At 39.4% G+C, this 17,313-nt stretch overlaps 2 protein-coding genes across 2 annotated transcripts; both read left to right on the top strand.

Annotated features, from left to right (window-relative positions):
* Nucleotides 1-9,030: 9,030 nt before the first annotated feature.
* On the top strand, nucleotides 9,031-9,729 carry LOC149234038 (F-box/LRR-repeat protein 25-like). The gene has a single exon (XM_089368132.1). The coding sequence runs from the start codon at nucleotides 9,031-9,033 to the stop codon at nucleotides 9,727-9,729; it is 699 nt and encodes a 232-aa protein (XP_089224258.1).
* Nucleotides 9,730-11,274: 1,545 nt separating this feature from the next.
* Nucleotides 11,275-11,973, top strand: LOC149234037 (putative F-box/LRR-repeat protein At5g02700). The gene has a single exon (XM_089368131.1). It carries the CDS (start codon nucleotides 11,275-11,277, stop codon nucleotides 11,971-11,973), a length of 699 nt encoding a protein of 232 aa, XP_089224257.1.
* Nucleotides 11,974-17,313: the final 5,340 nt, after the last annotated feature.

Below are 17,313 nucleotides of genomic sequence, written 5' to 3'. Positions count from 1 at the left end.
GTTTGTTTTGGAGCGTGCCCAAGTACACTTGCATCTGCCAGCTTACCAATTTGGAGCCCAACGTCATCCAAAAGCTTCCAGAAATATTTCCAATTTCTCTGGTTGGTCAGAACAATCTTCAAAAAATACTTTATTTTGTAATGTTAAGTCTTTTGATTTAGAGTTTAAGTCCTTGGGAGGACTGAATAGGGCTTTGAGTAGTTTCTAAAAGTAGTTTAGAAGTTTGTGGTAGTTAACGGTTTTATAACTGTCACCTTTGTATGTTACCATAAAAATACTTTGGAGAACCATTTTTGGAGTTCGAAATATTGACTTCAGAGAGGAAAAAATTTTGTGTAGTGTGCTTATTTTTTCTTGGAGATTGAATAAAGCTTTCAAGGTGATTCCAAGCAATCCTTTGAATATGATATGTTTTCTGCTTATTGTAAGTCATTTACTATTCCTTCTTCTTTGGAAAAGTGTAATGAAGTTGTTGGTTGTTTTCATAATACATATTTAGTAAAATCACAGTACATGTAATTTTAAATGAAATAATGTTAAATTGCGCTCCATTTTTCTATACATTTGTTTTATGTATCTCTCATATATTCAGCTAAGGTTTAAAATAAAAGATTTTGCAGTTGAAGCCTTCTATTCTAAACGTTTTATCATTTATTTCTATCACCATGTTGCATCTTTAAATCATTTTCATAGTCAGTGAGGCCATCTTGAAATATATATTTTATCCCAAGAATATTTCCGTAACATTACCTATTAAACTCATTTATGAACAATCATTATGGGAGAATAAAACACATTTACTATCTTTTTATATGGATGTCAAAGGCACTAACCTCTTCTCAACCAGATGTTGTCTCTAGGGTAACAACATAATCATTGACTCATGGTTGTGTAATCATGGTGATAGGCATCCATATGAGACTCATTTCATTTCAGCCATGTAAACACCTTGAGTGCATTGATGTAGCATCCATGTAATTATATTGCCTATCATTGTCATCATTGATTCTGTTGGTTAAGAGGTCATTGCGTCAAGCATGCATTGGAGTCATACTTCTACCATGTATGGGATGTTGGGTATCATTTTTGTAGCCATGTATTATTCTTATTAATCCTTGTACTTTCACGACTATTATTGGTCATGGGTTGTAGGATTCATTGGTCAGACTTGGTATAGCCTCTTGCAAGTGGAAAGAAGGATTATTTTGGAGCAATAGAAGTTTTTGTACATCAGCTTGGAGATGTTTGCAACCCCTCGTAAATGTTCAAAGAGAGCATGTCCAGCAAGAGAAATCTCATGGTTTTGGACTTGTTGCATTGATGTCCCTCCATTGCAGGAGATAACAGACTGTATTGGTTCCTCATGATTAATTTGCACGTGTTGTAGTTGATCATGTCTCATCAACAAATCAATTGGTATTAGCCTTGTAAATGGTATCAACATGGTGTTTAGTGACGTTTGGCCACCCTTGTCTATTGATGTCAAAGGGGGAGAGTGTGCCAGCCACTTACATAGAATGAGACCAACTAGATAACATTATTGAAGATCATTTTGGTGAAGTGGTTGAAGGTTTCCAACAATGCCAAATGGGGATATTTTTGGCAGCATGGTGTTGGCATTGATGTCAACAAGGTTCCAGTTGTGTTTCCATTGATTTCAATAGATTGATGATTGAGTGTTGATGTGTCTAGAGGTTTGATGAAGTGTACAGGTGTTTGACATGGTGGATTAAAGGTGACTTGAAGCTTGGTTGCATTCATGAGCAAAGGAGCTTTTATTTTCCAAGTGTTAGAGCATTGTCACAGTCTTGCTTGAGTCACAGCACAACACTGTCTTATTGTTACAGTCATGAAATGGTGCGAGCATGAAACTTGTTGTAATATTACAATTTTGAACCTATGCCACTTTCATCTAAGTGAGAAAAAGAAACCAAGAGCTCCTACCAGAGAATTTTCTCGTGGATTTGTTAAAGAACGTTCGATTGATGTGGTTTTTAATGGTCATATCAATTTAATCTTGATTTGGTCATCAATGAAGGTTTGAACGCATTGATTAGAATGGTTAGTGTGGTTATGATCTAGTGGAATGAATTTAATGTCTTAATCTAGTCCATAGAAGTTGATTTGGTCGAAGGATTAGTGGAAATCATTAATGTTGTTGATCTGGTCGATTAGATTGTGGGGTAAATAAACTACAAAATCAATGTTGTTGATCTCGCTGAGTTTTGTTAGTAAGTGCACATTGACTTGCGTGAACGATTTAAATGTCAGAGATCATTTGGAAGAATGCAAAGTTTGTTTGAGTGTGAATTGCAAAGCAATGTATGTAGAGATCATATGTTGGAGATAGTGCGCATGGAAAGAGGTAGGGTCTAAGACTGAGCTAATTTATATGATTTAGTAGTTGTTGTGTGCATGGACTGCACAACTATTAGAGATTGGACACTTGTAGAGTGAGTTGTATACACAGATCGATGAGGCAGAGGTTGTGCATGTGAATCAGAGCTTGTAGCAGAGCATAGTTATGGCAATGTTTTTACCTGCTATGTTTTGGATGTTGACATGTTTGCATTGTAGGGAAAAACATGGTAGAATTTCATTTTTAATATTTGTTGTTGATCTATATAGCCTTGTATTGATATAGCTGGGGTTGATGTTTGAGAGGACAAAGATGTATTATTTCATATATGTTGTTGTGCATTAGAGAGTTTAAGTCTAAGTGTATTGTTGAGTTGATGTTGAATATGAGAGTGTGTATGGCTAAGTATGTTGTTTTGTATATTTCTAATTTGTTATTGAGGATAGAGTATTGAGATTAATAGTGATGGTGATATGTTGATATATGAGAGAGGCCAGATTGATTATGAGAGATTGTTTGTATTGCAGAGTTTGTATTGTTAGTGGTTCTAGCATGAAAATGGGAAGAAATGAGGACTATAGACAATTGAGTTTTGTTGTGTTGATCCTAGTTTTAAAATGTATGAAAAGAGGTCCACAAGAGATTGAACCCTTCAATAGGTGAGTGGTAGATCACTAGCAAGTAGTCGCTTGCTGACTCAGGGAGTGGTGGATTCCTTTAGGTTGTGGCCTAAGAACTTGGGAGTGGTGGCTTCCATCCAATGGAAGTTGGAATAACTATTGGGAGCTGGGGTATCCAGCAAATGGTGGCTTGCAATAGGTATTGCCCTGCATAGTTGAGGAAATGGTGGCTTCTAGCAGGTGGTGGCCTGCAAATTTTAGGAAGTGGTGGCTTCTGTTAGGTAGTGGCTTGGAGTGAGTATTTTCTCGCATGCATCACAAGTTGTGGCTTGAACACTAGTGGTGACCAGTGATATGATGATGTAAAAAATAAATCATAATTAGAATAATAGAAGCAAAGAGTTTGGTGATTTTTCTCCTAGAAGGATTTCCCCCTAACATATGGTGTCTTCATATGTTTTTTGATGTATCGTTGCTCATGATTTACTTGTACTTGTGTTAATTATTGCTTATGTTTATGATCATTCAGATTTTGTTTATATTATGTTGTTGGATAACTAATTGATGATTCAATGACCAACAAAAAGAAAAGGAAAAAGTTTTAAAATTTGATCCATCCACACAATAATGGTTCACCCCCCCCCTTCTAAATATTGTCAAACTCCTAAAACTTAGTATCAAAGATTCCAACAAGGTGTTCTCCACAACACCCAACTTGTCCCTAAATAAAACAAACTTTCCTTTACCCAAGGCCTTCGTCAGAATGTCTAACTTATTGATATGTAGGAACATATTACAATCAAATTGATCCACGTTGTACACAATCCTTGATGAAATGGTATCGTATGTCGATATGTTTCAACTAATCATGGAATACTGGATTCACATATAGCTTGATGTAACTCTGATTATCACAATAAATAATGGTCGACTCCATCCTCTAACCAAACAGTGTTACTAACAACTTCCGAAGCCATATGGCCTCACATGTTTCCATGCTCGTTGCCATGTACTCTGCTTCTGAAACACCTAATGCAATAGGCTTATGCTTCCTATTGTACCAAGAGGCAACCCCTGATCTGATGTTGAAGCAACACCCTAAAGTGATTTTCCAGTCCATTGCACTACCTTCCCAGTCTGCATCAGTGTAGCCCTTCAACCTAACACTGTCACCTTGAGTATATTTCAACCCATATTCAGTTGTACCTCATATATATTTCAATACATGCTTTGTCTTTGTCTAATGTACTCTCTTTGATTCCACCATGAACTTACAAAGATTTTTACTGCAAAGAAAATCTCTATCTTTGTGTTGGTCAAATACATGATAGAGCCAATAAGTTTTCTATATAAGTTGGGGTCCACTACCTCCTACGTTTATGCATCAATTTTCCTCCAATTTGTTATCATAGGTGTAGTCAAGGGTATACATTCTAGCATCCTAAATTTCTTCAAGATATCCAAATTATATCTCCCTTGACCAGGAATATCTCCCCATTTGTCTTCCACACCTCAAGTCCTAGAAAATAGTGCATCAACCCCAAGTCCTTGATCTCGAAATATGTTGCTAAGTCCCTCTTGCAATCTTCTATGAGCCCTGGTGACCCAGTCAAGAATAGATCATCCACATACAATATGAGAATGAGTGGTTCACCTCCAACCATAAGATAGTGGAGGTTTGAATATGCCTCATTCTTCACAAAGCCGGTCTCCTGCAAGTAGTTGTCAATACGACCATCCCACGCCCTGGGAGCTTTCTTGAGTTCATACAATGCTCTCTTCAACCCACATACATAGGTTTGAATCCATTTAGGAATGTCAACTTGACATCCATCTGATGAATTTTCCATCTCGTTTGTGTTGCAAGTGATATCATGGCTCTAATGGAAGTATACCTGGCCATGGGAGAAAATGTCTCCTCATAATCTATTCTCTCTCTCTGAGAGAATCCCTTAGCCAACAAATTGACTTTAAATTTGTCAATGATTCCATCTACAGTGTGCTTGATCTTGTAGATCTAGCGAGAACCAACCACTACCCTATCTTGGCAGTCTAGGCACCACCTCCCAAAAATCGTTATGCGTGATGGAGTTGTACTCCTCCACCATATCATCCTACCACACTTGATGTTGTGTAGCCTCCTAATAGTTGGAATGTTGACTGTCAATGATCTACCTCATTAATGTCTTATACCATGAATATCTTTGGTTGTCTCTTGTCCCTGGTGCTTGATTTAGGAGCTCCTACAAACTCTTATGCATCCCTTAATGTCTGAAGCACCTTGTTATTCTTTCTCCCACCTATAGTGGGTGGAGCTTCAAGCTCCTTGTCATGTTTTTGCTCCACATGTTGTGAATTATCCTCAACATTTGTTCTTGTGCCCGTACTAGTCACTATACTAGTACTTGTTCCCTAAGCCTGAGATTGTTGCTCAACCCTTGGAGCTTCTTCTTTCTGACTCTAATAAACTATTGGAAACTTGCGAGATCTCCTTAAGGCTTTATCCTATTAAAAATTAATGTCTTGTCTCACGATGATCTTACGAGTCCTTGGAACATAGATCATGTATGCCTTGGATGTTTTTTTGTAACCAACAAAATATCCCGTCTCTGCAGTCGAATCTTGCTTTGTGCACTTCTCATTTGGAATGTGACAATAAGAAACACTGCCAATAATCCTAAAATGACTGACTTTTGGCTTCTTTCCTGTAAATGTTTCCTTAGATGTCATCTTTCCCAACACCTTGTGTGGGACCCTATTATGAATGCAACTAGTGTGCTACATGCCTCTGCCCAAAGATACTTAGGCATATCCTGATCATATAGCATGGCCCTCGCTACTCCAACTATAGTATTGTTCTTTCATTCTACAACCCCATTTTGTTGAAGGTTGTATGGATTTGTCCACTCTCTCTTGATTCCTTCCTTTGTGCAAAACCTTTGAAGGCTTTATTGATGTACTCACCCACATTATCTGTATAAAGAACATGTATCTTCTTACCTATCGAGTTCTCCACAAGAGCCTTAAACTCTTGGAAGTGACTGAAGACTTCATATCTTGTCTTCAAGGAGTAAATTCAGGTCTTCATGGATGATCTAATTTAGAATATTAGATTGTTGTGCTAAGATCCTCCTTAGATTAGAAGCAAAATGCTTTCATTGTGCTTGAGGATTCATGAATTTTTGCAAGTGAAATGATGAGTTTTTATGTTAATTTTATGAGAAAATTTAACATAAATAAGAGACTAAACAGTAGCATAAACATGTACAGAACAGCATCAAAAACACATTACAATAGGAACATGATAAAATATTTCACCCCTCCTGGACTACGTCTCCTTGGTCTAGCTTCCAATGGCTTGGGCCTCTCTATTATGCTCAAAACTATAAAAATATGTGTTTGTAATGCTCAAATGGTTCTGCAACCTAATCCAATGAGTCCAGAATCCTCAAAAATGGTACCCCAACCTCTTTTTTCTCCTCATTTGGTTGAAAACTGAAGAAGTTATGACCTCTCCTAGTTAACCTACTATTTGCTCCACAAATTGCTCCAATTCGGCATGATCCTACAATTTCGCCCCAAAAATCACTAACTAGGAGAAAATTTCAATGCGCGACGGACAAATTTGTAGGACGGTTAATTTAACCCATAACCCCGCCGTCGGTTATAAAAAAAGCAATCCCTACCAGTCATGTGACGCGGTTAGGGTCTGGCAATTAAGGCTGACGGTTACCGTAACTGTTTGCGGTGTCAGTGATTATGCTGGCAAACTCCCCCCAACCTTGCATTCAACAAATTTCAAATGTAACCCGCAACCGTTACATGGTAAGAACCATTGTGCGGGTGCAATGGTAGGCCTCGGTGTTGTGAGATGAGAGATCGCGGGATCGAGCCCAGCCTCTGACCTGCCTTGCAAACCATTGTTTTAACTCACCTTTTGGAGGACACATGGTGACCATAAACTATCGACAAATCATAATTAGTCGAAGCAGGGGTGATTCTCATATCCGGCTGTGGTGTCGTGTGATATGCGATTTGTGGAAAATAGCAACAAGAAATGCTAAAAATAGAAGTGCTAAAAATAGCATTTTGGGATACATTCCAATTTTAATTAGTCCCTAAATTGAAATTATGAATTAAAATTCGAATTTGATCTCAGTAGATATTTGTAAAATAATTAATTAATTCATATTGAGTTAATTAGTTAAAGAAAATCAAACATGAAGTCTATGTGAAGACATGCAACAATTATCCCTTTGATTGAGAAAGTTATCCCTTAATTAACGAGATCAGGATGATTTGTACTTTGAGTTGTAATTAGTTAGCTCAGTTAACTGAATTAAGTCCAATTAGATTAGTTCCAATAGTTTTTGGAACTGATTGTGAGTTCAGTTAGTCAATGCATGCATGCATGCAACTAATGTACTTCAAATAACTGAATATTCTCTCATAAATAACTCATACATGTCAGTTCAGACAGAGACCCAGTTGAGATCAAACGATGGGACAGTGTACTATAAGTTGCAGGAATATTCCCTTTCGGATATCTCTTGCATGCAGAAGGAATTCTTTCCTTGAGGATTACACATTTATTTATGAGTTTGGTGAGCAGTGTGTGAGGTAATTACACACAGGTGGCAGCTTGAGGACCCAAGAGAAACTTGCCAAGGAAATAGGAGGCTTGGAGGAATGAAGGAAGGCATATGTGTTGTCTATTTTGTCTATGACAAGCATTGAGGGATTGTACTGAGAGCTGGATAGCTTATGAGCTAAAGCTTTGTGTAATTCAGAGATATTTCCACTTGTATGATAATACAGAGATCAGGGTTTTTAGCTGAGGCTTTCCCCAGAGTATTCTTCTGTGTTCATGTGTGATTGATTTCTTCTTCTCTGTTATATGTTTTCTATTTGATCTTGCTCAAAATTGATTAAGCTTTCGCAAGTTTGTTTCTTTAGTATATTGCATTATCAAGAATTTCTGCGTGGTGTCAGAGCAAAGGTGATCAAAGCAGAGAACGGTATACAAAGAAGGGAGAAGTTCGAAGTTTGAAGTTCTTGATTATAGAAATCGAATTAATAGAATTCAGGCTTCTGTGATCCATATCAAGTTAAGAAAGATTCTTCGGAGAAAATCACATGGAATATCATTTGTCGACGCGTTTCGAACCAACCAGTGTGGTTCATCGTCAGGAATATCATTTGTCGATGCACACCTCTCAGAACTCATAACCGTTTACATCTAAGTTTAATACAATAAATAGACTCCTGAATGAGAAAACAGATCGTCCAAAAATAAGGGCGTTGTTTCAACTGAAGCCACAAAGATAGAAAAAGGATCATCCATCTGCTCTAAAGATAGAAAGCGTTACATTATTCCAGCTGAGAATTTCTAATGACCAATGAAAACCAAACCTGGAGCGTAGACCCTATGAATTACTAACTGAAGTCATAAATAGACTGCCTAATCCTATTCTTCTGCTGTAGTGGGTGGTCTGCGTTTAATTTGGGCTTTTACTTTTCCTTTACCATTTGGATACAACCAAATTTTTTAACATCCTTTGTAACTTTGGGGCGCTTTCATCCATGTTACCATAAATGATTACACGTTGCAAAGAGTTCTGGCCAGCACAATTCGGTTTCCCCCAAATATATGACCCATTTGACTAAGGCGAAGAAACTCTTGGCAGCCTACTGATATCTCTGGAAAATGAATTTGACACCAATCTTGTTCTTGCATTGCTTTTATTGATTTGGAAAGTAAAGATATATTTACGACGGAAGGTATCGGCGTGCAATTTGAAGATTGTCTGTTGATCTTTGTTTCAGGCTTCACCGGCTGATGCGTGCGGATGGTGGGCGTGTCCTTTGAAATCCCATTATATCTTCATTACCGGTATCAAGTGAATAAATCAGGACGTGATTCGAAAATGGAACCCTGTTGTGGGTGTCGTTAAAGAAGGCTGACAAGAAATGTGACGAATCTTGAAACTTCAAGCGCATCTATTCTTGGAATGAAATACATCATTTGAAAACTCGACACACATGATAAAAATGATGAGAGAGACATTGCCAGATAGACTATCAGCACTTCACGACGATGTCCTTGGCCTCATTCTCTCGAAAATTCCAATCGGAGATGCCATCAGATCCTCGGTCCTCTCAAGGAGATGGGCACACGCACACAGGAACATGTACACCCGCATGTCCGAACTGCGTTTCAGCCCGTCACTGTTACTGGGCGTCCGTGGTTCCTATCCTCAACCGGTGATAGAAGAGGCAATCACGAACATTCTGAGGTTGTATACACCAGACAACGTAGAAACGTTTCATCTTGTTGTGGATGTTCAACCTTGGGCGTTCACCCCTAACAGGGTTTCCTCATGGTTGGCGTTTGTGGCAGCCAAGAATGTCCAAAGGTTGTTTCTCTGTCAATCCCCAGTAAGAGAAGTCTTTCCTCCCGATAATTTTTTCACCTGTCTTCGTCTCAAAACGCTCAATATCCAAAATTACTTGCTCACCCAACTTCCTGACCCTTTCGTGGGATTCCACCATTTAATTTCTTGCTCCTTCCGCAATGTCCATCTCACAGACAACACTTTAGCCGCATTCGTTTTGGGGTGCCCGCTTCTGGAGAGATTTATCATGAGGCATTCTAATTCAGAACTTCTTAGCTCTATCGTCGATCAGATTGAAATGACAGAGAATGAAAAACAATTCTCTCTTCAACCAAGGCTTGTTTCCCAACATTGATAACACCACAATCATACTAAAATCTACTGAGCACCCTTTAGAAGCTTACTTGCAAGTCGATGGAGCCGATTTGATAAGAGACTGGGCGCATGAATATAAACAAATTTTTTGCTGGACTGAGTGCGTAGCGCGCTATCCCAGTGCGTAGCGCACAGCCTGATGCGTAGCGCCTGTGTATTTTTACACTGGCCGCGCTAACCCAATGCGTAGCGCACTGCCCGGTGCGTAGCGCACACCTCCAACGCGTAGCGCACTTTCCTGTGACAGCTCTTCTGATGAACCGATGTCGTTTTTGGCCTTCATGTTTCTGATGAATGCTCGGACAAACAACTGATGATAGTCTCTTGTCCATCTGTTCTGTTCTCCACAAGAAATGCCATTGTCAGACCTACAATTGAATGGTTGTCTTAACCTTGTCCAAAATCTGAATCCTGTCGAAAGCTTGTGAACAAAATCCAGGGATGAATTAGCCCGTCCAATTTTCAATCATATTTCTCAGTGTCACGTTACAAATGAGAATTGCAGCTTACCTTGAAGCAATAAAATTTTCATGAACAAAGTTGAGGGAATATTTACGAGTCTTTTTGGAATTATATGGTTTACTGAACAGATCTCTCTCAAAGAACCAAATTTCACAATATAATTTTGAGAAATGCAACCAGTGTGGTTCATCGTCAGGAATATCATTTGTCGACGCACACCTCTCAGAACTCTCACTGTTTACATCTAAGTCTAATACAATAAATAGACTCTTGAATGAGAAAACAGATCTTCCAAAAATAAGGGCGTTGTTTCAACTGAAGCCACAAAGATAGAAAAAGGATCATCCATCTGCTCTAAAGATAGAAAGCGTTACATTATTCCAGCTGAGAGTTTCTAATGACCAATGAAAACCAAACCTGGAGCGTAGACCCTATGAATTACTAACTGAAGTCATAAATAGACTGCCTAATCCTATTCTTCTGCTGTAGTGGGTGGTCTGCGTTTAATTTGGGCTTTTACTTTTCCTTTACCATTTGGATACAACCAAATTTTTTAATAATTAACATCCTTTGTAACTTTGGGGCGCTATCATCCATGTTACCATAAATGATTACATGTTGCAAAGAGTTCTGGCCAGCACAATTCAGTTTCCCCCAAATATATGACCCATTTGACTAAGGCGAAGAAACTCTTGGCAGCCTACTGATATCTCTGGAAAATGAATTTGACACCAATCTTGTTCTTGCATTGCTTTTATTGATTTTGAAAGTAAAGATATATTTACGACGGAAGGTATCGGCGTGCAATTTGAAGATTGTCTGTTGGTCTTTGTTTCAGGCTTCACCGGCTGATGTGTGCGGATGGTGGGTGTGTCCTTTGAAATCCCATTATATCTTCATTACCGGTATCAAGTGAATAAATCAGGAAGTGATTCGAAAATGGAACCCTGTTGTGGGTGCCGTTAAAGAAGGTTGACAAGAAATGTGTCAAATCTTGAAACTTCAAGCGCATCTATTCTTGGAATGAAATACATCATTTGAAAACTCGACACACAGGATAAAAATGATGAGAGAGACATTGCCAGACAGACTGTCAGCACTTCACGACGATGTCCTTGGCCTCATTCTCTTGAAAATTCCAATCGGAGATGCCATCAGATCCTCGGTCCTCTCAAGGAGATGGGCACACGCACATAGGAACATGTACACCCGCATGTCCGAACTGCGTTTCAGCCTGTCACTGTTACTGGGCGTCTGTGGTTCCTATCCTCAACCGGTGATAGAAGAGGCAATCATGAACATTCTGAGGTTGTATACACCAGACAACGTAGAAATGTTTCATTTTGTTGTGGATGTTCAACCTTGGGCGTTCACCCCTATCAGGGTTTCCTCATGGTTGGCGTTTGTGGCAGCCAAGAATGTCCAAAGGTTGTTTCTCTGTCAATCCCCAGTAAGAGAAGTCTTTCCTCCTGATAATTTTTTCACCTGTCTTCGTCTCAAAACGCTCAATATCCAAAATTACTTGCTCACCCAACTTCCTGACCCTTTCGTGGGATTCCACCATTTAATTTCTTGCTCCTTCCGCAATGTCCATCTCACAGACAACACTTTAGCCGCATTCGTTTTGGGGTGCCCGCTTCTAGAGAGATTTATCATGAGGCGTTCTAATTCAGAACTTCTTAGCTCTATCGTCGATCAGGTTGAAATGATAGAGAATGAAAAACAATTCTCTCTTCAACCAAGGCTTGTTTCCCAACATTGATAACACCACAATCATACTAAAATCTATTGAGCACCCTTTAGAAGCTTACTTGCAAGTCGATGGAGCCGATTTGATAAGAGACTAGGCGCATGAATATAAACAAATTTTTTGTTGGACTGAGTGCGTAGCACGCTATCCCAATGCGTAGCGCACAGCCTGATGTGTAGCGCCTGTGTATTTTTACACTGGCCGTGCTAACCCAATACGTAGCGCACAGCCCGGTGCGTAGCGCACACCTCCAACGCGTAGCGCACTTTCCAGTGACAGCTCTTCTGATGAACCGATGCCGTTTTTGGCCTTCATGTTTCTGACGAATGCTCAAACAAACAACTGATGATAGTCTCTTGTCCATCTGTTCCGTTCTCCACAAGAAATGCCATTGTCAGACCTACAATTGAATGGTTGTCTTAACCTTGTCCAAAATCTGAATCCTGTCGAAAGCTTGTGAACAGAATCCTGGGATGAATTAGCCCGTCCAATTTTCAATCATATTTCTCAGTGTCACGTTACAAATGAGAATTGCAGCTTACCTTGAAGCAATAAAATTTTCATGCACAAAGTTGAGGGAATATTTACGAGTCTTCTTGGAATTATATGGTTTACTGAACAGATCTCTCTCAAAGAACCAAATTTCACAAATATAATTTTGAGAAATGCGACACTTTCAGCCATTATAAAACTTTTTAGTTGTCATCTAATATGAAGAAACTTAAAATGCCAATATAAAGCACTTTCAAGTAGCCAAAGGCTATAGCTTCTTCTCAAGTTGCTCTGCTCTGCGAAGTGCATCTAAAGCCTCAGTTTGCTTACCTGCCCGTTTAAAATCAAGTGCCTTCAACTTCTCTGCTCTGATATTTTCTTCAAGGCGTATCCCTTCTTCCTTTGAACCTTCGGTTTTGTCCACATTTGCTCGTGCAGTGTCATTTCCCAAGTTACCATGAACATGGCTAGATGTAGAAACCAAACCTCTTATTCTTAGCACTGACTCCTTTGGTTGGCATTTGGCTAAAAATATCGTTTTCTTTCCAGCCAATCCCTTTCAAGGCAAATAACAACTGGGGATCAAAAATATCATCTACTGCCTCGCATCATCGTTGTTGATGCCATCAATTGAAGTGTGAGCTCGTGAGTTCCCAGCTAATTCATCCATCTGAATCTCCAGTGACTTTGCTAGCTCAAATTCATCTTCAGATTCCTCTAATTTACCTTCACGCTTTAAAGCAAGAGCCCGCCTTTTATGTGCCAGCACCTGCATCTGCTCAGCACCAACAACAGATTCATTCTGTGTGTTTTTCATTTTCTGAGTTTCACCAAGAAGAGTTGACAGTTCACCCTCCAAATTAATCTTGCTTCGCTTTCTATCTGCATCCTGCAAATCTGCATCAGACCATCCCAGCTCCTTGAGTGCAATGGTGACAGCCCTTCTCCTGCTCTTTCTCAAAGAAGCTCTAAAGCTTCAGAACGACGTTCAAGCTCCTTGCCTCGTTTAAATGCCTGTAATTCTTCCTCACCTTTTCCTTCTTTCCTAAGAGTATGATATTTCTTTTTCTCCTCCTGGGCCTGCTGCCGAATTTCCTCAGGTGTAAAGGAATCATTCTCATCATTGGCATGGATAGTACTGTCCTTAAATCTGCACTGAAAAACATCATGCTTTCTATCGAAAAATTTCAATAATTACATATCTGAAAACACATTTAACGATTTCTTCTTCAAAAACCTTGTCTTGCATTGATAACCATCTTGAAATATAAACTCACTGAACCTTCTTCTAGCCTGTAGGAATCATTTGACAAGTTTGAAGACCAACTATAAAACCTTGACTCTGAAATGACTCTTTTCTGGACCACAGTAACATCAATGAATGACGAGAAATGAACCTTGGAGAATTTGATTCTGACAAGGGACTGACAGGACCGAGTCTAACATTGGCTCCAATGGGGATGGCAGCTGCCGCTTCTTGGAGGTGCCAAGAACTGCAGATCTTTGGGAGAGCAGACAATGCCTCCATCCATTGGGCTATGGAGTCATTATTCCGACAAACCAACATGACACTTGACTGAATTTTTAAACCGAAACTGAACTCAAACTGATTCGATCTCGAGACTAAAGTAACTGAAAAACTGACTCAACGAACTTCAAACTAAAGTTGCAATGAAACTAGAACAAAATGTTGCCTTTTAACTGCTTATTTATTTACAAAATCTACCCTACTTTGCTGTAAACACAATAGATCTGGTAATACTAAAATGCTAGATCAACCATTCAAGTAAACCTGAGAATGATGCCGCTTGAGAATGCTTCCACCAGGACACAGATGTAATTGTTGGCAGCCCTTCATGCACGTAATGAATCTGGCTATGTATTAGACAGCTTGATTTGTCAGTCAAACTGAAAAACATTTCCATGTACATCGCAATTGGATCGCGAAAGCCAGACTCCGTTTGCTGCCCCAACTCCGCAATACATACCTCCAGCTGCACACTGTCAATGCAAACATCTGTAGGCACCTCTATTATCTTTTTTTCGATGGAGGAAGAGTTTCCAAGAACTTTTTAGTGTCTCGGAAATCATATGACTGGATCTGCTCATCCAAACACTGAATCTCCTTCTCAAGTTTTTCAACAATTAACTCGTAGAAACCAGTTTTAGCTTTAAGAGGTAACTTTGGAGATTTCAAACATTGAAGCAAGGCACTGAAAAAATCTTCATTAATTTCAAAATCTGCTAACTAATTTCTTACTTCTTTGACAGCTTCACACAGTGCAGGGTTTACCACATACCCTACCATTGCATAAATGGATCAGCGAGCACTGGACTGTCTGGATCGAGTTGGAGTCGCCAGGTGAATGTTTCAGCCTTCATATGTGTCTGACTGATGTTCACCATCAACAATCGGATCTGAACTTTGTCATCCTTTACCGGGGAAGTCTTCCCCAGTATGGTCGCCACTATGTTAGCGTTCGAATCTGCCTCAGGCTGAGGAAGGAAAAACTCGAGGCAACATCATACCACGCTCAGCCTCGTAGCTAGCCCTATGAGGACAGGAGAGGGCTCTCTGCGGGTCCATCTCAATAGGCAAATATTCAAATGGGTTGAGATGACCAATAAGGAATATCGATTTTAGGCTAGTAAATTGATAGGAAAAGGGGTTTTAATGATGGGGTTTTCTGGGCTGCATGGGCAAAGAACAGCTTGAAACAGAGAAAGATAAAAAAAAAAAAAAAAAACAGATTATCTCTTGAGGCAAGATAGGCAAGAAATTAAACATCAAGTTTGAAATAATGTGGAGTGGGTGAACTGTTTGAGAGGTTGACAAGGGCATAGAAGATGAATCCTTGTCAAACAGAAGAAAACATTTAATATGAACACTTCCTCAAGACAAAGCATATAATTTGAATTCTGCCTTTCTCACTTAAAAATATTCATTTAGAAACGATTATGAAATGAAATGAAAACACAATAGGCTACATATGAAACAAAGGATGAGACAAATGTTAAATTTCATACCACAGGAATATCAGGGGTCAGAGCTGCATTTTTTATTAAAATCTCTTACAAAATTGAACAATAGAAGCTCTGTTTTTCTCCACGCACACCTCTCAGAACTCTCACCGTGTACATCTAAGTTTAATACAATAAATAGACTCCTAAATGAGAAAACAGATCGTCCAAAAATAAGGGCGTTGTTTCAACTGAAGCCACAAAGATAGAAAAAGGATCATCCATCTGCTCTAAAGATGGAAAGCGTTACATTATTCCAGCTGAGAATTTCTAATGACCAATGAAAACAAAACCTGGAGCGTAGACCCTATGAATTACTAACTGAAGTCATAAATAGACTGCCTAATCCTATTCTTCTGTTGTAGTGGGTGGTCTGCTTTTAATTTGGGCTTTTACTTTTCCTTTACCATTTGGATACAACCAAATTTTTTAATAACTAACATCCTTTGTAACTTTGGGGCGCTTTCATCCATGTTACCATAAATGATTACACGTTGCAAAGAGTTCTGGCCAGCACAATTCGGTTTCCCCCAAATATATGACCCATTTGACTAAGGCGAAGAAACTCTTGGCAGCCTACTGATATCTCTGGAAAATGAATTTGACACCAATCTTGTTCTTGCATTGCTTTTATTGATTTGGAAAGTAAAGATATATTTACAACGGAAGGTAAGCGTGCAATTTGAAGATTGTCTGTTGGTCTTTGTTTCAGGCTTCACCGGCTCATGTGTGCGGATGGTAGGTGTGTCCTTTTAAATCCCATTATATCTTCATTACCGGTATCAAGTGAATAAATTAGGACGTGATTCGAAAGTGAAACCCTGTTGTGGATGCCGTTAAAGAAGGCTGACAAGAAATGTGACGAATCTTGAAACTTCAAGTGCATCTATTCTTGGAATGAAATACATCATTTGAAAACTCGACACACAGGATAAAAATGATGAGAGAGACATTGCCAGACAGACTGTCAGCACTTCACGACGATGTCCTTGGCCTCATTCTCTCGAAAATTCCAATCGGAGATGCCATCAGATCCTCGGTCCTCTCAAGGAGATGGGCACACTCACACAGGAATGTGTACACCCGCATGTCCGAACTACGTTTCAGCCCGTCACTGTTACTGGGCGTCCGTGGTTCCTATCCTCAACCGGTGATAGAAGAGGCAATCACGAACATTCTGAGGTTGTATACACCAGACAACGTAGAAACGTTTCATCTTGTTGTGGATGTTCAACCTTGGGCATTCACCCCTAACAGGGTTTCCTCATGGTTGGTGTTTGTGGAACCCAAGAATGTCCAAAGGTTGTTTCTCTGTCAATCCCCAGTAAGAGAAGTCTTTCCTCCTGATAATTTTTTCACCTGTCTTCGTCTCAAAACGCTCAATATCAAAAATTACTTGCTCACCCAACTTTCTGACCCTTTCGTGGGATTACACCATTTAATTTCTTGCTCCTTCCGCAATGTCCATCTCACAGACAACACTTTAGCTGCATTTGTTTTGGGGTGCCCGATTCTGGAGAGATTTATCATGAGGCGTTCTAATTTAGAACTTCTTAGCTCTATCGTCGATCATATTGAAATGACAGAGAATGAAAAACAATTCTCTCTGCAACCAAGGCTTGTTTCCCAACATTGATAACACCACAATCATACTAAAATCTACTGAGCACCTTTTAGAAGCTTACTTGCAAGTCGATGGAGCCGATTTGATAAGAGACTCGGCGCATGAGTATAAACAAATTTTTTGCTGGATTGAGTGTGTAGCGCGCTATCCCAGTGCATAGCACACAGCCTGATGCGTAGCGCCTGTGTATTTTTACACTGGCCGCGCTAACCCAA

This window comes from Pinus tabuliformis, chromosome 8, assembly GCF_031772625.1.
Source record: "Pinus tabuliformis cultivar Carrire ecotype Pingquan chromosome 8, CPIR1, whole genome shotgun sequence".
Lineage (NCBI taxonomy): Eukaryota > Viridiplantae > Streptophyta > Pinopsida > Pinales > Pinaceae > Pinus > Pinus tabuliformis.
This window is presented reverse-complemented; position numbering and strand designations above follow the sequence as displayed.

What these genes read in the sequence shown, in the direction of transcription:
- LOC149234038 (XM_089368132.1), top strand. Translation starts at nt 9,031, where the DNA reads ATGATGAGAGAGACATTGCCAGATAGACTATCAGCACTTCACGACGAT.
- LOC149234037 (XM_089368131.1), top strand. Translation starts at nt 11,275, where the DNA reads ATGATGAGAGAGACATTGCCAGACAGACTGTCAGCACTTCACGACGAT.